Genomic DNA, 20,653 nt, shown 5'->3' on the forward strand with positions numbered 1-20,653 from the left:
AATAGTGAAATAATGAAACAGGGAGTATTTTGTCATCCACTGTTAGAAAATATTTAAAATCAGTATTTCATTTTATGTGGACATTTATTTATTTGATTGAGTATGTATTAATTATTTATTAATAACAGTATTGCCTTATTTATCACTGAAACCCAGAAACCCACAAACAGATCAGAACCCAGTCCTGAAGGCGCCAAACGGGTCAGCGGCTCAGGTCCAGCGTTAGACCTGCAGGAAAACGTTCTGCTGTTTTTCTTCACCAGTGGAGTAAAAAGTTTGGCTTCAGTTGGTGAATCAAAGTAACATCAACGTTAACTTCCTGTAGACGGTGAGGAGTCGTCTAGAACCAGAACCAGAACCAGAACCACATGCCAACCGGTAACACAATGAATCCTCCAACATAAAACTTTGTTCAGTTTATTGACAAAAACATAATAAATGATGTGAGTACTTTTTCCCTCCACAACGTTTTCATCCCACCAGTTATTACAAAGTTAATCCACTTTTAATTCAGACATTACAAAAACTTTAAAAAATACAGCGAGGCTCAAAGGTTTCTGTCAGCTCTCCACTAAATTCAGAGTTAAACTGGCTGTGAAGCTAAAGTAAAGTTTAAACTGGAAACCAGTATGTGTAGTACCACTAAACCCAGACAGTCAGGAGGAAAACTTTAATAATACAGGAAACCTGCTGGAGTTCATAGAAATAATCCTTTAAATTATATACAAAGTACTAAAAACATTTCACATGTCAGCTGGTGGGAGTAAAAACCAGCAGAGATCCGATCCAGACCTGCTGCTCCAACTGGGAGGACTGGGAAGAGCTGCTCGCTTTTTACTCCATCCATTCATCGAATTTCTAATTTCATTTTCATTTTCAGCATCGTTCGGATCCGAAAACTACAAACGTTTCTAAAGTGCTTAAAGGAAACTAGTCTGACAAAAGCAGAAGGAAAATCTGATAAAACAAAGAAAATACTCATTATTTAACATATGGACAGAAGTTCAGCAAATCCAGGCTGAAACTGGTTTGAACTCTTCCTCCCAGTTCCTCAGTACTTGGGCACTTTGCTGTAATCCTCCTGGAAGTTTCTGCACATGCAGACGGACAGAACCATCCCCAGCACCTGCAGATCACAGAAACATCTGATTAGAACAGGAGCAGCTCCAGGATTCCTGTCCGTCCCTGAGCTGAGGCGTTCCTCAGGGAGCCGGACTCCTTTCTATCCTCCATTGCACAATAAAGAGCCTTTTGTATTACAGTATAGAATATGTTTATGTAATTCATACTTCTAAAAGTTATTTCTAATTTTGGGTTTGAAGCTCTTTAGCGACACTTGGCAGATAAAGAATGGAAATGAGTAATTCTAGTATTAATGAGAACGTGTAATTAAGGTATAATTGTTGAAACGGTACATATATATTTCTACGTATATATTTCAATTATGTAACTTTGAACCAAAGGATTACTTTAGACTATGAAAAAATAACATATAAATGATGAGGAATAAGTAATAATGATTACATGTTGTCTGTTTTAATATATCAGTTATAGAAAACAATAACAAAACCTTTTTATTACACGACCTCGCTCTGAGTTACGATCATTTACTGAGTTAATCTGCTCATTGTGCACTTCCATGTAGTTCATCCTCCGACCACTAGATGGTATCAAAACACTTCTAGAAGTATATGTAATATGTGAGGAAAATGCCTCAACCAACATTTGTAATAATGCTGCTAATTAGCTTAACTCTTTGATCATTTATGTTCCTAAAGTTTCCCTCCAACCACCGACACAGAACTTCAACATGTTCTACGTTGTTTGCTCTTCGTTGTTTGTACTGCGATGTTCGTTCTACGATGTTCGTTCAGCAATGTTTGTACTGCGATGTTTGTTCTACGTTGCTTGTACTGCTATGTTTGTTCTACGATGTTCGTTCTGCGTTGTTCGTTCAGCAATGTTTGTACTGCGATGTTTGTTCTACGTTGCTTGTACTGCGATGTTTGTTCTACGTTGCTTGTACTGCGATGTTCGTTCTACGATGTTCGTTCAGCAATGTTTGTACTGCGATGTTTGTTCTACGTTGCTTGTACTGCTATGTTTGTTCTACGATGTTCGTTCTACGATGTTCGTTCAGCAATGTTTGTACTGCGATGTTTGTTCTACGTTGCTTGTACTGCGATGTTTGTTCTGCGTTGTTCATTCCGCGATGTTCGTTCTATGATGTTCGTTCTATGATGTTCGTTCCGCGATGTTCCTTCCGCGATGTTCGTTCTGCGATGTTTGTTCTATGTTGTTTGCTCTTCGTTGTTTGTACTGCGATGTTCGTTCCGCAGTGTTCGTTCCGCGATGCTTGTTCTACGTTGTTTGTACTGCGATGTTCGTTGCGCGTTGTTCGTTCCGCGATGTTTGTTCCGCGATGTTTGTTCTGCGTTGTTCGTTCTACGATGTTCGTTCAGCAATGTTTGTACTGCGATGTTTGTTCTGCGTTGTTCATTCCGCGATGTTCGTTCTATGATGTTCGTTCCGCGATGTTCCTTCCGCGATGTTCGTTCTGCGATGTTTGTTCTATGTTGTTTGCTCTTCGTTGTTTGTACTGCGATGTTCGTTCCGCAGTGTTCGTTCCGCGATGCTTGTTCTACGTTGTTTGTACTGCGATGTTCGTTGCGCGGTGTTTGTTCTGCGATGTTCGTTCCGCGTTGTTCGTTCCGCGATGTTTGTTCCGCGATGTTTGTTCTGCGTTGTTCGTTCTACGATGTTCGTTCAGCAATGTTTGTACTGCGATGTTTGTTCTGCGTTGTTCATTCCGCGATGTTCGTTCTATGATGTTCGTTCTATGATGTTCGTTCCGCGATGTTCGTTCTGCGATGTTTGTTCTATGTTGTTTGCTCTTCGTTGTTTGTACTGCGATGTTCGTTCCGCGATGCTTGTTCTACGTTGTTCGTTCCGCGATGTTCGTTCCGTGATGTTCGTTCCGCGTTGTTCGTTCCGCGGTGTTCGTTCCGCGGTGTTCGTTCGGTGTTCGTTCCGCGGTGTTCGTTCGGTGTTCGTTCCGCGATGTTCGTTCCGCGGTGTTCGTTCCGCGGTGTTCGTTCCGCGGTGTTCGTTCCGCGATGTTCGTTCCGCGATGTTCGTTCCGCGATGTTCGTTCCGCGATGTTCGTTCCGCAATGTTCGTTCCGCGATGTTCGTTCCGCGATGTTCGTTCCGCGATGTTCGTTCTGCGATGTTTGCTTTTCGTTGTTTGTACTGCGATGTTCGTTCCGCGATGTTCGTTCCGCGGTGTTCGTTCCGCGGTGTTCGTTCCGCGGTGTTCGTTCCGCGATGTTCGTTCCGCGATGTTCGTTCCGCGATGTTTGTTCTGTGTTGTTCGTTCCGCGATGTTTGCTTTTCGTTGTTTGTACTGCGATGTTCGTTCTACGTTGTTCGTTCCGCGTTGTTCGTTCCGCGATGTTCGTTCCGCGGTGTTCGTTCCGCGGTGTTCGTTCCGCGGTGTTCGTTCCGCGATGTTCGTTCCGCGATGTTCGTTCCGCGATGTTCGTTCCGCGTTGTTCGTTCCGCGATGTTCGTTCCGCGATGTTCGTTCCGCGATGTTCGTTCCGCGATGTTCGTTCCGCGATGTTCGTTCCGCGTTGTTCGTTCCGCGTTGTTCGTTCTGCGATGTTTGCTTTTCGTTGTTTGTACTGCGATGTTCGTTCTACGTTGTTTGTTCTGCGATGTTCTCAGGAAACACAAATCGTACCTCGATGAATGCCACCGCCACGCTGACCCCCAGCACCACGCTGATGTTGGTGAGCAGCCAGCTCTCCACGCTCTTAGAGCAACCCTGAGGCAGAAACCAGACGGGAATTCAGCCGGATAAAACCGGATTCAACTGGAATTGAATTGAGCTGTGTTCGGCGGGACTGAACCGGGGGGCGTTCTTCTCACCGTGCTGTAAACGGGCCAGTCGGCCGTCTTGGACTTGCAGAGCCAACTGTTTTCCGGGTCGGACTCGGCCGGGTTCAGGTGGGTCATGGAGACGTTCTGACAGGAGCAGGGGAACAGAACCTCAGAACTGTTTTTGATCACCTGGTTCACCTTCCAGTCCTCATGGTCTGTCCAGCCGCAGCATTCCATCTGCAGGGAGGTCAAAGGTCATCAAAACAACAGCTAAAGGAACTAGTTTCTGTCCCGGATCGGTTTCCGATCCGAACAGAGCGAGGCTGCTTAGCGCTGAACTCACGTTCTTCTGGACGAAGCTCCAGGCCCGCTCCGTGCTCGTGTTATTGTCGGAGAAACCTTCCAGCACCTCGCCGATGACCTTTGACATCTCTTTGTGCAGCTGGAAGACGACAGGAAGTTAGAAAAGCCTGTTTGGTTCTGATGGCGATCCAGATTGGTTCGTATAAAAAACCAGCACATAAATAAAATAAATCTGCTTTCTGTATGAGTTTAATATAAACAATTTCAATCCGTTTCCTTCATTCTTATTTTTATTTCTCCTTATTTTTTAATGTATTGATTGGCTGAATAATAAAACTGTAAAATATTTTCACTTTATATTTCCTTTTTCTTATTTGGTAATTTTTCATTGAATTGTTTATTTCTATTTAAAATAAATGTTAAATATTTTGAACACATTTATTTTTTCTATTACATTTAATTATGCTTTTATTTACTATTTTACTTGCTGTTTATGTTTTTTTTCATTTTAGTTTTTTAAAAATAATTTTATTTACATATTGCTTTATTTATTTATTTTACAAAGTAATTAACATTTATTTTTTACCTGTTCAAAGGATAAATTTATGTGTTGCCTTTATAGACGCTAATAAATATATTTTTCAAACATTTATTTATGCAGCACAAACTCATGTCGCCTGAAAGTATTTTAGAAAAAAAATACATTTAATCTAAACATAAAATAATAATTATTCATAAAAACAAAATTCACTGAAAATATTGGGAGAGAGAAAGACTAACATACAATATGATTAAAAATTTTAAAATATGCAGCAGATTAAAATAAACGCCCCCGTTTGAACAGCGGGGGGCGCCAGAGCACCAGCTGCTGTCTCTCAGGTTGTCCTGTCATGTGATCACCAACCAGCCAATCAGAGAGCTTCCTGGGCTAACCACAAACTGAATGCTGAAGTCGACATTTCCTAGAAGAGAAACTGAAAACCTAGATACTAATATGACTGAAGAGGAAGTGACATCACTCACCTCTTCCTTCTGGAAGTAGATAAGAGAACCGGCAACGATCTGAGCGATGAGGATCAGAACCAGGCAGGTGAAGTACTGAGGAAGACGAGGAAGAGTCACGTTAGGCAGGAATCCTGATCCGACCAAACAAAGTTATTCTGAAATAATCTGTCGGAGATCCAGAGGAAATAATCTGGATGAGCTCCAGGACTCACCAGGCCCAGCACACAGCGGATCTCGTAAATGGCTCCCACGCAGCCGACGAAGCCCATCAGCATGGAGAACGCACCGACTGCGACCAGGATGTAGCAGGCCACCTTCACAGACGTCACGTTATCTGAGGAGAAACGCCAGCAGTCGTTACTTACCACTTGCTTAATAAAGTTTATAGGAAAAAAAATGAAAAAATGAGAAGGTGAGGGGAGGAAATGGAGCTGCTAGGTAAGCAAACCTCTAAATGAAGCAATCAATATTCTTTACATAAAGAATTCTTAGCCATCAAAAACCAAAACTTCAACATAATGTTGAACTTTACTCAACAGACGTTTCACCACCACAGCTGAAAACAGAACAGCTGGTTTGACCTTAGCAGGCCCCGCAGCTGGAGGAAGCGCTAACAGAAACCGTGGCTTGCTCTCTAAATAAAACAACGTAGTAAAAATAAACTCATGGTTTCTTAGACAGCTGTGACTTAAAGGTTTTTCCAGGCTCAGTCTCACTTCTGCTGGAGCCTTGTTGGTGATATCAGAAGTTTTTAAAAAGTATCACTTCAGCTTCACTGAATGTATTCTGGTAGCATTCAGAAACTGTCACGTTGTTTTTTACACTACACAGAAACCATCTGTGGTTTTTAAAAGGTGAACCCAACTGGAAAAAGAAAAAATATTAAATGTCCAGTGTACTGAGTAAGGAACTTTGGGAACTAAACTAAAAGTGACTGAAAAACAAACCAAAAACCAAATCCTTGTCCATGTTACAGCATATAAGATCCACATGATCAGATCTGGAACCACGTTTTGCACTGCATGATGGGAAAACCAGACATGTTGCTGCACCAGAATCAGTCCACAACATTTTATTTTCCTCCATTCTGAGCCAAATATTTTAATTCTTCCTAAATCTAAACAGCAGAATCAGGATCCTAAGATAGTTCGGATTGTAGTTTCTGTTATCAGGCCTATGGGTCACTGTGGCTACGGCCTGAACTACAGATGCAACAAACAAATTAGCCGGAAAGACAACTTTCAGTTTGATTGAAACTTTTTTAAAAATTTATTTGACAAACTAAAACAAACAAACAAAAAGAAAAACTTCTAATCACAGGAAGTGCTGCTGGGTTTGGAAGATCTGGATCCTTCCAGGAATTCACACAGAGAGCCATGTTTTAGTAGCGCTAGCAATGCTAAACGCTAATCTAAGTTATGAAACAGTTTCAAATTCTGGTTCTGTTGCTTTAAAATATTAGCAGAACTTCTACTAATAGAAATAAAACCTGTATAATTATAAATAATACCAGCAAATATTTATTTTAAAATATTTAGCCAGCAAGGTAAATATTTAGCTTCATACTAAGCAGCTAGCTTCAACCTAAATGGCGAGCTTATTAACTACATAAAACTAAAGATTTAGCTTCAAACTGTGACATTTATAAATTAATTAATTCCTTTGTGGTATCTGTACCATTACACTCTGAAAAGTAAACCCTTATTGTTCTGTAAAAAGATAAATGACCCAAATCATTGCTGTTCATTTCAGGCGGTGAAACTTTACAGAGCGACTCTGAACTCGGACCTGAAGTCGGCTTCCGTTCTTCTCTGTCTGACTCAGCGCCATCTTGGTTGAGTCTGGCTTATCACTGATTCGCTGCGGACGTCACTCCGACCCAACAACTGCTTCATGAAACGTCCCATTGAACATCAATACGTGTTATTTACGTTCAGGCACACAGCTGGGCAGCCCTGAGGGCGCGGTGATGAGTAAGGCGGTGATGTGATGCATGCTGATGCTGGCCGCAGCAGAAAGGAGCCAGTGTGCGGCGGAGGACACCTGCTGAGCGGACAAACGTCCTCAGTGACGCCGGCGGCCCGGATCCCGCGCCGTTACACTCGCTCAGTGTTCGGCTCCGTCATTCTGCTTCACAGCCTTTATGTCCGCTGACACTGCGCGTCTCTTTCTCCTCATCCTCACCACGCTTCGCCTCTGGCTCACTGCGTCTCCATCACCACGTCACATAAACACTCAGCTCTTTACATCATCAACATTAAACCCGGTCAGATTTAAACATCTTCTGCCTACTTTCCGCTGTCAGACAGGCTCCACTGCGGCTATTCATGTCTGACCGCTGCTCTATCAGAGTAGCATGCATTAAAGCAGTGAGTACGCATGTCTGCACATGCGCATTAAGAAGTCTGACCGCCAGAGGAGCTGTCAGTTCAGCATAGCGGACGGTTGTGACGAAAATAAGTCATTAAATTGTTTTCAATGATAACTAGATAGATATTTGTCGTGGTTTCAAAGTGTATTTAAAGCAGAGTCTAGCTAAAGCTGCAGTCAGCTACAACACGCCGTATAAACTCATTTACCTACTAAACCGCTAAGTCAGGATGTCATACAGCTGTTAATAACAAAGTGTGTGACGATCTACGCCATGATTCTATGTAGCTGATTAAATAAGATCATATGCTGATCTGACAGGACACCGGCTTGGTTTGGGAACATTTTTCACCCTCATCATGAACCGTGGATCGAATGCTAGCTAGCGCTGGTTGTTTTTGGTTGATTTAATGTTTTCATGATCTAAAATACGGTGGCTGACAGGTGTAAACGCGCAGCAAACATGCATGATGCAAACTCCAAAACACGCAAATACACAAAAAACAACTGCAACAGAGAAACTCTGCAAGCAGACAAAATGCTGTAAAACAGGTTAAATTCAGACTAGAGCGTCTTCCTCTAAACCTGATGCTAATCTCTGATCATCATGATCGGCTGCTGCGGTTCTGACTGCGTCAAACCACCGCGTTTAGCAGACCAAACAGGAAGTCATGACGGCTGGTCGCCATTTCTTAGTTATCACACTCTGTAAAGTTTCAATCCTGGACATTAATCATGTCAGAGTTCTGACATCTGCCTCAATCCTGTGAAATTATTCCATCTTTTAAAGATTAATTATACCCCAAATCAACTTTTTGTTGCAGATAAACTGTAAAATTGCTGCTTAAGGATTCTATTTTTATGTTTCTATGCAAATTGTGCTTTATTCATGCAAGTTTGTTTAATTTTGCAACATTTTGACCTAAAACCATCGTGGTGCTGCCCTCTTTGGGTTAAACCGTGATACTGCAGTTGAGTTTTCTTTTAGTTTACGACTCTCAGACTCATCTTACTCAGACACGCCCCCTAGTGGAGAGTCAGGGGGTGGAGTAGCAGCATTGCTAGCGTTTCTGTAGCCTGAGTTTCCTCTGAGTGACTGGTGCTTTAAAAACAAAAAACCCTCCAACAACAGAGGAAAAGCTGCTAGTCTCTCTCACATTCAGCGTCATTCTGGACTAAAGAATTTATAAACATCAAACCCAGAAGCAAAATAAAGCAGTTTAAAGGTTCATCTTCAGTTAAAATACATTTTATCTATGAGTCATGTGATGCGTTTTATTTCGATAATCAGTGAAGTGGATAATCAGCTGTGGAGAATAAAGTCATTTTAAGGTGAAGTCCAGTTTTGTGACCCGGTTATTCTGGTTTCAATGCAGTTATAAATAAAATGGAAATACTGATTTCCTCATTTGTGGTTTAGTCAAACTAAATGTGGTTTCGTCAGGAAAACATTTGAAATGTTTGAGTTGGTCAGGATGACGGGAAGCCGGATGCGACACTTACTAATGACCACGGTGAAGCTCTCGTTGTCCAGGAGGAGCCAGAGTCCGAAGCCCAGGACGGCAACGCCGAGCAGCTGGAGAGCGACATGAGAACAGAAAAGAGTCACAGAACGGTCTGGGTCTGCCAAAAGAAACGTCTACGCCAACAGAACAATGACTAGCTCAAAAGGTTAACCAATCTCTAACGTAACATTAAACGCGTTCATGTAAAAACTGCAACAGTTGCAGTTAAAATGAGCAGGAAAATTAGCCGCTACATCCAGCTAATGCTAGCCGAGTCATGCTAACATTAGCTTTGGAAAGGAATCCAGCTTATTGATATTTTTTTAATAAATATGACAAGTATCAAACATGTATGAATAAAATGTGAAATTAGAAAAGATTTTGTTTGCCTGCTGTTAGCTTGTTTTAGCTAACGGTAAACTGCACTAGCTAAGCTAAACTTATTAAGCTAGCACCACTCTTCTATCATGTTTCAGCTTGAGCTTTTCAGTTTTTAAAACCTTTATATAGAGGTGGTTTGTTTTCCAGATCATTAATTCATAAACAAATGTTGGTATTTCAGTTATAAGTTTCTTAACTTCAAATTGGGCCAATATGAGAGTCAGACATCTGAAAAAATGTTTCCAGCAGAGCAAAGTCTCAGAATCAGAATCTAAATCTTTTTCAAAACTATTAATACAAATAAATCAATATATTAGCATTAACTCCCTTCAGTTTAGTTTGTCAGTTTTAGACATTAATTTAACAATTAAATAAACCAACCACATTATACAAACAATTGAAAGTAATTGGATTTCTATTTTTTTTTCTATTTTTGTACTTTTATTAATTAAGTGAAATGTCAGTTTGTAAAATAATCTGCAAACTTACAACGGCTCTTTAGCTAAAAATGATAAAAAATGAATAAAGAGAAAAACTGTGAAGTGGAAGAAAAATCATTCATGGTCCTCAGCAGTTTTATACAAATAATAATCTGAAAAGTGTGGAGCGCATTTCTATTCAGCTTTTTTATATTCATTTGACCGAGAAACGTCTCCAGCTCAGTCAGGTTGGATGGACAACATCTGAGAAAATCAGTTTTCAAGTTTAACTAAAGACTCAGATTTTTATAAGTAACTGAGTCAGGCAGCAGAAAAACTCACGAAGAAGATGAGGTTGAACAGGAACAGGAAGTACTTGCTGACAGTCAGGCATCCTTTCCCCATCGTGCTTTATCTGCAAACAAGAAGCAGAGAAACAGAAATTAACAGAAAGCTAGGTGATTTATGGTGGAACTCATTAATATTCACGTTTCTGCAGCTGATTTATTTATGAGTTAAAGTCCGACCATCTCCCACCCCGAAATATTTCCTGCCTTCCTGCAGGAGATTCATCTGCAACTGTTCAGTCATTAAACCCGACTCAAACTGGGGAAACTGGAATCTGTCTGGGTGAAGATAAAGACGACCAGTTTGAGGAATAATGGAAACACTGGGAGGCTTGGGAGGAAATTACTACGATTACCTCCTGATATTTAACTTAAATAAAAGCAACATATTTCCATGTGCCGTATAAAAAAACCTTTTATTCTCCCTGAATAAACTTTCAGTTCAGTTATGATTGATATAATTTCTGCTTCTTAAACATCAGAATAACCAGATTCCTTCAAATGTTCAAAAATTACACAACTGGAAATTATAAATTATATTTCAACAAAAATTTTACAGAGAAAAAATGAAGTTTTTACAGAAATAATTAAAATGTAGCCGAGAAGAACTGAAAAGCTAGAAATGAATTTCCCATTCCTGGAGAATCTGCCCAGTTTTTCTGAATGATCTCTAAAACTGTAGCGATCAGACAGAAATGTTCTTCATCTCCTGTTTAATGTTTAACGTCACAACTCTCTTTGATTTTAAAAATGTCAACTGAAAACCAGCAGCCCTACTGGTTGTAATGGAAACCAGCATGTAGCTGTACTGGTGGAAACCGGCTGTGACTCATTCAGATCGATCCGCTTAAAACAAGCCGCCACCGACTGACTCCTGGCTCTGGAAAATCCAGCGTGACCTGAATGCATCACCAGGCTCTGCTGTCCGATAAATCCATGGCGATCCGGTGAAAAACGCAGCGAAGCCCTGCAGTCGACCCGGTTAGGCAAGGACTGGGTCACTGTTACAGAACCACAGGGGCTGAATGCTTTTATTATCATATATATACATTTTATTTTATTTTCTAATTGGAGATGCAATGACAAATCAACTCGTATGGAAACTCATTGCTGCCATAAAAGGAAAAAGAAAAGCCCAACAGAAAGTCATGATTCAGTTTTAAAGTTTAATTACAGGAATATAACTCAGTCATGACTTCTGTTCTCCTAGTTATGACTTTTAACTTTTATGTTTCCTTTCATGGTGGAATCGGGTTTCCAGATGGTTTTTAATATTTTCTCCTCCAGCTGGATCCGTTTCTGTTCGGAAATATCTTCCAAATATTGTCTTCAAAGTTTTACATTTAATTCATGAACAAAGCTCATAAATCTCTTATTTTCATCTGTTTTCTTCCTCTTCATGCGAGATGATGAAGAGTAGACGGCTTTGAGGCTCCCAGAGCTCCAGGTTCTGGTTCTGGTTGCAAACATGACAAAGTTTTTATGGTTAAAAATGAAGAAGTGCTTCTGAAATAAAGGCGGCGTTAAAAATAGAAGCAGCGTTTGTTCTGCAGCTGGGAGAGGGAAGCAGAACCGGTCCGGAGCGCCGCTGGGAACCCAGAAGGTTCTGGTTTACGAGCCGTTCTGTAATCCGGGGGGCGTTTAAAACGAAAACCAGCCGCAGAACAAAACCAGCCGATAAACTGGAGCTCTGAGGAACATGTCCCGGTCCTGACCCGATTATGACCCAAATCACCCAAGCCCGGTTCTAACACAGTTCACAGGTTCTTTGGCAGAACCAGCAGTCAGCTCCTGCAGAACCACCAGCAGCCACTAGGTGAACCCAGTATATCTCTAAAACTGCAGAATTTAGCATTCTTGTTGCCATGGAAACGTACAGCGTTCATACCAACCGGACCGGACTTTCTAAACAAACGGACTGGAGTTGGACTGAATGATGCAGCCTTAGAGAAGATTTTTGTTCTTCAGATTTTAAGTAAAAACTGAAGCAAACCTGCAGAGAAGCTGTAGCTGTACCGTTCACATCAGATCCTGATCCAGATCCTGATCCTGATCTATATCCTGATCCAGATCCTGATCCAGATTTTGATCAGTATCTCGCAGTTTCAGTGATTCATTAACTTAGGGGAACATCTCCTTCCTGATCGGAGCTGCAAGTTGAAACAAGAAACACAGACGAGTCTGATCAACACTCCTTCATCTCCTCCTCCTCCTCCTCCTCCTCCTCCTCGGTACCAGGCACCGGACCCGCCCGGCTCGGTGACGCCACCCAGACAACAGCAGATAAACATCAGCCTTCATCTTCCTCGGTCTCGCCACTCGTCATTGGGAGAGGAGAACCCGTTTGGTCACAGGCACCAAGGTCATCCTTCATGATGAAACGGACCAACAGAACCAGAACCGCTTCACATGCAGAACTAGAACAGCTAGCCTGTGTAGAACTGGACTTTTGTTTAACTTAAAATGTCTGTAAATATGAAGGTTTCTAGTTTCGCTTCACATTCTGGAAAAAAAATCTATTTTATTCCTTAAAAACTGCTGCTGACTTTAAGGAAATAAAATGTTTATTTTATTATTTAAAAAGGAAATTTAATTTTTTGTTTATTCCATCCATCCATCCATCCATCCATCTTCTTCCGCTTATCCGGGGTCGGGTCTCGGGGGTAGCAGCTTCAGAAGGGAGGCCCAGACTTCCCTCTCCCCAGCCACTTCTTCCAGCTTTTCCAGGGGAATCCCAAGGCGTTCCCAGGCCAACCGAGAGACATCGTCCCTCCAGCGTGTCCTGGGTTTTCCACTCCTCCTGGTGGGACCTGAACTCCTCACCAGGGAGGCGTCCAGGAGGCATCCTGACCAGATGCCCCTCAACTGGCTCCTCTTGATGTGAAGGAGCAGCGGCTCTACTCTGAGTCCCTCCCGGATGACTGAGCTTCTCACCCTATCTCTAAGGGAGAGCCCAGCCACCCTACGGAGAAAACCCATTTCGGCCGCTTGTATCCGCGATCTTGTTCTTTCGGTCATGACCCAAAGCTCATGACCATAGATGAGGGTGGGAACGTAGATCGACCGGTAAATCGAGAGCTTCGCTTTTTGGCTCAGCTCTCTCTTCACCACGACGGACCGGTACAGCGCCCGCTTGACAGCAGACACTGCGCCAATCCGCCTGTCGATCTCCCGCTCCCTTCTTCCCCCATTCGTGAACAAGATCCCGAGATACTTGAACTCCTCCACTTGGGGCAGGACACCCCCCCTGACCCGGAGAAGGCACTCTACCCTTTTCCGGCTCAAGACCATGGCCTCGGATTTGGAGGCACTGATCCCCATCCCGGCCGCTTCACACTCGGCTGCGAACCGCTCCAGCGAGAGCTGCAGATCATGACCTGATGAGGCCAGTAGGACCACATCGTCTGCAAAAAGCAGAGATGAGATCCTAAGGCCACCAAACTGGATCCCCTCAACACCTTGGCTGGTCTAGAGATTCTGTCCATGAAAGTGATGAACAGAATCGGTGACAAAGGGCAGCCCTGGCGGAGTCCAACTCTCACCGGAAACGAGCCCGACTTACTGCCGGCAATGCGGACCAGAGTCTGACACCGGTCATACAGGGACCTGACAGCCCGTATCAAAGGGCCCGGTACCCCATACTCCCGGAGAACCCCCCACAGGGCTCCCCGAGGGACACGGTCGAACGCCTTCTCCAAGTCCACAAAACACATGTAGACTGGTTGGGCGAACTCCCATGCACCCTCCAGGACCCTGCCGAGGGTGTAGAGCTGGTCCAGTGTTCCACGACCAGGACGAAAACCACACTGCTCTTCCTGAATCCGAGGTTCGACTATCCGACGGACCCTCCTCTCCAGGACCCCTGAATAGACCTTGCCAGGGAGGCTTAAGAGTGTGACCCCTCTATAATTGGAGCACACCCTCAGGTCCCCCTTTTTGAACAGGGGGACCACCACCCCGGTCTGCCAGTCCAGGGGAACTGCCCCCGATGTCCATGCGATATTGCAGAGTCGCGTCAACCAACACAACCCTACAACATCCAGAGCCTTAAGGAACTCCGGGCGGATCTCATCCACCCCCGGGGCCTTGCCACCGAGGAGCTTCTCAACCACCTCGGCGACCTCGTCCCCAGAGATTGGAGAGCCCAACCCAGAGTCCCCCGGCTCAGCTTCTTCAATAGAAGGCATGTTGGTGGGATTGAGGAGGTCTTCGAAGTACTCTGCCCACCGGCCCACAACGTCCCGAGTAGAGGTCAGCAGCCCACCATCCCCACTATAAACAGTGTTGGTGCTGCACCGCTTCCCCCTCCTGAGACGCCGGATGGTGGACCAGAATCGTTTCGAAGCCGTACGGAAGTCTTTCTCCATGGCCTCTCCAAACTCCTCCCACGCCCGAGTTTTTGCCTCAGCAACCGCCCGAGCCGCATGCCGCTTCGCCCGCCGGTACCCATCAGCTGCTTCCGGAGTCCCACAGGCCAAAAAGGCTCGATAGGACTCCTTCTTCAGCCTGACGGCATCCCTCACCGAAGGTGTCCACCAACGGGTACAAGGGTTGCCGCCGCGACAGGCACCGACAACTTTGCGGCCTTGTTTATTTGCCTTTTTAATGTTTTTCTAATATGGTATAAAATAAACTTCAGTGATGAGAAGAACGAGACAATTTATCCGATTAATCATCAGGAAAAACTGATCACTAAAGAAAGAAAGAAATATTTTTCCAGACGAGATTTTTCTAGAACCAGTACTCTTTGATTTCAGTGCAGACCGTCCTCCAACCCACCTGGCACCAGAACCAGAACCATGTTTGGGTTTTTGCTCCTGGTTCTGATTCATCCTCAGGCCTGAGCCGCTCGGCGCCTTCTGGGTCGGATCGGCTTCTGGACCCGTCCTCACCTGGAGAACTTCCTGAACATCTGAACAGGAAGTGGTCAGAGTTCAGGGCTGCGTCACTGACTGCTGCAGCAGCAAGCGGTCCGTTTACAGTTCCCAGTACCGCTTCCCGGTACTGGAAACGAAACCAGTTCAGAAACAAAACTGAAACAGCTGGAAGCCAGAGGATGACCTCTGACCTCAGTCTCCTTTGAGACTTAGACTGACTTTATTATCATTTTGCATGCACAGGGTGAATACAGAACGAAATTTCATTGCATACGGCTCAGAACAATGTTTTGAGCTTCTAATGTTATGAGGTTACTCCAGAATATAAATATGAATATAAAATATAAAGTGCAGGAATGACAGTAAAATAGAAGTTATTTAGCTCTGTACATGTGCAAGGTATGAAGTGGAGACCAGATTTTAAGTGCAGTCCAGTTAAGAGTTCAGCAGTCTGATGGCAAGTGGGAAAAAGCTGTTTCAGAACCTGGTGGACCTGCACCGGATGCTGCAGAACCTCTTTCCAGAGGGCAGCAGGGAGAACAGTCCATGGTGGGGGTGTGAGGGGTCACTGACGATGTTTCGGCCTCGGGACACGCAGCGCTGGGATGAAATGTCCTGAATGGAGGGAAGGGGGGCCCCGATGATCCTCTCTGCTGTCCGCACCACTCTCCTCACGTTCTTCCAGTCGGAGGCGCTGCAGCCTCCACACCACACAGAGAGGCAGCTGGTCAGAATGCTCTCTATGGTGCTTCTGTAGAACGTCCTGAGGATGGGCGGGGGCAGGTGCTGTCGTATCAACCTTCACACCACTCAGGTCTGAAAGGTTCTGGTCAGGTGTGCAGAACCAGAACCAAACGAGGGGAAGCAGCTTTCAGCTTCTAAGCACCACAAATCTGGAACAAACTTCTAGGAAACTGAAAAACAGCCGAAACCCTGAGCTCCTTTAAATCTGGACTGAAACCAGTTAGAAACCAGTTCGAGCCACTCAGATCGCTACGAGACGGAACAGAGATCAATATGTTTGGTGTATTGATTATTTTCCCGATATTTGTTTCTGGTTTCTCCATCAATGACTGCGTGACGCTTTTATGATGTAAAGCACTTTGAACCTCCCCGAGGTCCGGTTCTGTGGCCCAGGTCCGGTTCTGTGGCCCAGGTTCGGTTCTGTGGCCCAGGTTCGGTTCTGTTGGACATAAAGCAGCTTTCATGCCGTCTTTCTGCACGGAAACAAAAGCGGAAACCCGATCCGCCGCCGCGGCGCCGCTCTGGGTGGGAAGCGGCGTTTTGTCACGGCAACGCTCCGACACCCGACACCCGGACAAAATCAGTCAGCAGGACCAGGAGCCCGGATACACCTGCTGGTTCTGACCCGAACATACTGGGAGAACTGGGACGAGTGGGAACGCTTCTTCTGTTAAATCCCAGAACCATCAATCAATCAATCAATCAATCAAATGTTATTTGTATAGCACATTTCAGCAGTAAAGTGCTTTACATCATATCAAACACAGAAACACAAAGTCATCCAGTTGGTTCTTGCTTTTGCATCCATTAAAGTTTTACTGGTTCCACTCCTACTGTGTTATATGGAACCAAATACCTACTGGTATTTTTATTCCCACTCACGCTCATAATCACACAGTTTAAACGATGTAAACAGCCTTTCAACGGGCTTCTGACACCAGGCTCCATAATTCGCTCTGGGAATCCATCGTCAGTAACCTTCTTACTGCCAGGCTTTGGGCCCGAATCAGGAAGACTTAAATATCTCCATAAAACCTTTATGAAAACTAAAATAATGTAACCAATAGGGTCGGTAAGGTCACTAATAGGGTCAGTAAGGTCACCAATAGGGTCGGTAAGGTCACCAATAGGGTCAGTAAGGTCACCAATAGGGTCAGTAAGGTCACTAATAGGGCCGTTGGGTCCTATAGGCCTCATTACTGACCCTAACGGCCCTAATACTGTGATTGTGTGAACTTCCAAACCTGCTACAGTAAATAAAGTTTCAGAGTTTGACAAACTTCAGCTCTGATTGACAATTTAATGTTTTACGTAGAAATTTTACTTCTAGAGTGAAACAGTTCAGACTCTCTCCTGTCTGCCTTTAAACATTGAAGGTTTAAATGTGAAATAAATCAGAAACTGAATGTTTTTCTGTCTGAATGTCTGATCAAATATTAGTGCAGTTTATGGAGGAAGAGGGTGAGATCCCAGTACAGAAAGGAAAAACCAGTTTGATCAGAAAGGAGCGGCCGTGCCGGTTACCATGGCGACAAGTCAGAGGGCCACCCACAGAGCGATCCACAGGTTTGTCACACTACCTCGTCTCCATGGCGACGGCTGGAAGGTAATGATGTCATCATGTTTTCCTTTCTGTGTCTGAAAAACCCGGCAGTTTTAAACTGGTCCAGTTTTAAACTGGTCCAGAGCAGTTTCAGACTGGTTTCAGATCTGGTTTCTAACTGGTTTTGATGCTCCAGTTCACACTGCTCTGGGATGTGGATTGTTAAAGGTTTAGGTTTTAAACCAGTTCCAGATCTGGTTTGAAATGTAGATTCAGACCGTTTTAATTGTGTGAATCTGGTTTTTCCCTGATTTTAGATCCAGTTTTAATGGATCAAAACCGTTAAAATGGTCTCAAACCGGTTTGGGTCTGGGTTGGTGGATGTTTGTCTGGTTGGTTCCGGCGTGGGAATCTGACCAGATTGAGACCCGGTTGTGGTTCTGGAGGTTTGGACTCCCTGACCTTTTCTCTGGACGTGAGGCAGAGGAGCGTTGAGCCTCTGCTCGTCTTCGTCGTGTGAGGAAGAGGTTGAAGCTCCATCCAGCCCGATTCCCTGCAGCGACATTGCTCGGAACCGGATGATCCGGTTTGGAGCCGGGAACGCCTGAGGGCCGAGCTGAGCGTGACTCAACAGGACCCAAACGTTCCGCTCCGGTCCGACCTCCAGCAGCCCAAACCTCATCAAGGTCACAAAGAAAAGTCGGATTTATCGACGGCCGCCGTGAAACTCTGACCCACATTCACCAGAACCCAGGGCCGGGGGCCGCGGGGGGCCTCAGGGGGCCTGGTCCGATCGAAACACTGCACTGGGTCACCAATAAAAGATTGATCCGTCTGAGCCAGACTTTTTCCACCAGTGGCAGAACCATCAGAAGTTCTTCAGGATAAAGAAGTGAAAGGTCCGATCAGAACTTTCACTTTGTTGTTTCTGTTTTGTTTCTTTATTTTGGATTTAAAACGTTTTCCAGCTCCAGTGTTAAAAGATTATTAGAGTTTAAAGTTTATTTATTGTTGAGAAACAATAAATAATTAGTATTTTATTAGTTGGTCTGAGCAGCAGCATGAACTTCGTCTGGAGATTTTATATTTCCGAGTAAAACGACGATCAGAATTTTCTCATGTTAAATAAATCGGCAGACATTTTGTTTTCCATTCTCGGGTTTGGACTCATTAATCTGAACGTTCAGAATCATTTCTGCCACTTTTCAACGCGGCCACATGCAGAAGTATTGATGGTTCTTCTTCTGGCCGGATCCGGTTCTGCTGCTTTCATTCTGAAGCAACTTGGAGGTTTGGACATTTATTCCTGGGTTGCTATGACGACTCAACTCACACCTCAGGTCACATGACCAGAACATCAGAAAGCCACAGAGGAAACGCCAAAGCAACCGCTAGCAGGAAACCTGCACCAGACCCGGTTCCGGAACCCCCAGACCTGGCTCCAGGACTTTCAGACCCGGTTCTGTTGGTGTTACAGAGACTTCATATGATTTTGACTTGAGGAAACTTGTCCTGATAATTCATTCTCTGAACAGTTCCCATCCAGAACACAAAGTCCAAACTTCTGAGAGTCATCTTGGAGAACCACACTGTCTGGTTCGTTCTGGTCCGGTCCGTTCTGGTCCGGTCTGGTCCGGTCTCCGATTCTACGCCTCAACATGAAGCTGCATTACAACTTTAGGAGATTGGTAATCGATCGATACGTTAAACCAGGGGAGTCCAAAGTGGGTTCTGGAGGCCCGGCATGTTTGAGTCTCTCCCTGGTTTAAGGCACCTGGACCCAACGATGGATCATTAGAGGCTGAAGAACCTCGACCTGCTGAAAGGTTGTTACTGAAACCAGGCAGAGATTATAACGTGCAGGATGCCGGGCCTCCAGAACCCACTTTGGACTCCCCTGTGTTAAACCGATCGTATCCATATTTAGCAGAACAGAGTCGGAATCGGTTCAAATGTTTTTCTTTACATGAATGTTGAAAAACAAAAACATCCAACAGAACCGAGTCGAAGCCCAGAGGAACCGGAAAGAACCAACAAACCAAGCCAGAGACCCGATATCACTGATTGATTCTGAAATATTCCGGGTCCAGTTTCATATCCAACACATTTACCAAGGAAAACATGAACCAGTAGCAGAAATCTGTGGAAGCAGAACCAGAACCAGAACCACAGACTTTACCATCAGTCTAACGGTTGCTATGGCGATTCCCACCTTTTCCAGAGAGAAAATCAGCCTGGAACAAACAGCGACACGGGCTCTTACAGAACTCGGTTCCTCTAAGAACCGGACCTGGACACAGGACACGGGTTCTTACAGAACTCGGTTCCTCTAAGAACTGGACCTGGACACAGGACACGGGTTCTTACAGAACTCGGTTCCTCTAAGAACTGGACCTGGACACAGGACACGGGTTCTTACAGAACTCCAGGTCCAGTTCTTGGAGAACTGGACCTTCTGTAGGAACTGTAGATCTTTCTACTGTGAAGTATCCTGATCCAATTCTGGAACCGGGTCACTGAGTTCTGGTCCACAGAACCATCTCTGAACAATTCAGATCCACAGAGTCCAGTTTCTGGTTCTGTTCTGGTTCTGAGTGAAGACAGAGGAGGGACTACTTTCTGTGGTGGAGGAATCCACATCATGACATGCTGGTGCTTCTAAAACTAAAATGGATCCGGGTTCGGGTTCAGGTTCTGGGAGGTCCAGAACATGGATTTAACTGATTTGGATCGGCGGAACCAGCAGAATGGATCAGAACGCATCTAAAATTCTGATCGGGACTCAACAGCTCCCAACCGAACTGGACCGAACCCGAACAACCAGAATCGGAAACCAGATCCGAACCGGTTCTGAGTTTCCAGTTCGGAACAAAGTCCAGATGAATCGCCGGATTGGCTTCAGTTTCACTTTCCTCAGACTAACCTGAACTTTCAGGTGAAACTCCTTCAGTCAGAACCGAACCGAATCGACAGAAACGCAGTCAAACCCAGCAGAACCGAGCCTCCCCCCCTGATCAATCCGAACCCGATCACCCGAGCAGCCGCGCACGCCTCGTGTTCACCATGGCAGACAGACGGAACCGGTCCGGGTTCGGGTCCAGACTTACGGGTCACTCACCTGTTGTTCCGGCGGCGGCGCGGAGAGAAGTGGGTTCTGTGCGGGTTCTATGCGGGACTCTGCGGTTCGGACTCTCTGACCTGCGGGTCGAAGTGAACAACGAGGCGGCAGCGACTGTTGAGACCGAGAGAGGAGGCGGACTGGCGGGGAGGGAGGA

The 20,653-nt window shown here is 44.8% G+C and overlaps 1 protein-coding gene and 1 long non-coding RNA gene across 3 annotated transcripts; both read right to left on the bottom strand.

Moving 5' to 3' along the window:
- Positions 1 to 401: 401 nt before the first annotated feature.
- Positions 402 to 20,653, bottom strand: LOC114143682 (CD82 antigen-like). Of its 2 annotated transcripts, none has more exons than XM_028015969.1 (9): positions 20,497 to 20,653; positions 10,210 to 10,282; positions 9,066 to 9,138; positions 5,405 to 5,526; positions 5,211 to 5,285; positions 4,228 to 4,326; positions 3,933 to 4,121; positions 3,745 to 3,828; positions 402 to 1,126 (listed from the first exon to the last, which is right to left on the bottom strand). In XM_028015969.1, exons 2-9 carry the CDS (start codon positions 10,270 to 10,272, stop codon positions 1,052 to 1,054), a joined length of 780 nt encoding a protein of 259 aa, XP_027871770.1. In that variant the 5' UTR covers positions 10,273 to 10,282; positions 20,497 to 20,653; the 3' UTR covers positions 402 to 1,051. The 2 variants fall into 2 exon arrangements, with proteins under 2 accessions (XP_027871770.1, XP_027871771.1); XM_028015970.1 differs by having other exon boundaries at positions 20,486 to 20,648.
- LOC114143702 (uncharacterized) lies at positions 1,968 to 3,735 on the bottom strand. The gene is made up of 2 exons (XR_003595288.1): positions 3,687 to 3,735; positions 1,968 to 2,123 (listed from the first exon to the last, which is right to left on the bottom strand). It is a non-coding gene; the product is annotated as an uncharacterized LOC114143702 (long non-coding RNA).

This window comes from Xiphophorus couchianus, chromosome 4, assembly GCF_001444195.1.
Source record: "Xiphophorus couchianus chromosome 4, X_couchianus-1.0, whole genome shotgun sequence".
Taxonomy (NCBI): Eukaryota; Metazoa; Chordata; class Actinopteri; order Cyprinodontiformes; family Poeciliidae; genus Xiphophorus; species Xiphophorus couchianus.

Bases quoted from the DNA above. Each gene is read 5' to 3' on its own strand.
- LOC114143682 (XM_028015969.1), bottom strand. From the start codon at position 10,272: ATGGGGAAAGGATGCCTGACTGTCAGCAAGTACTTCCTGTTCCTGTTC. The intron at 4,327-5,210 runs GTGAGTGATGTC...GTCGTCTTCCAG, and splicing joins TCTACTTCCAGAAGGAAGAG to CTGCACAAAGAGATGTCAAA. The intron at 3,829-3,932 runs GTGAGAAGAACG...TTTCTGCCTCAG, and splicing joins ACTGGCCCGTTTACAGCACG to GGTTGCTCTAAGAGCGTGGA.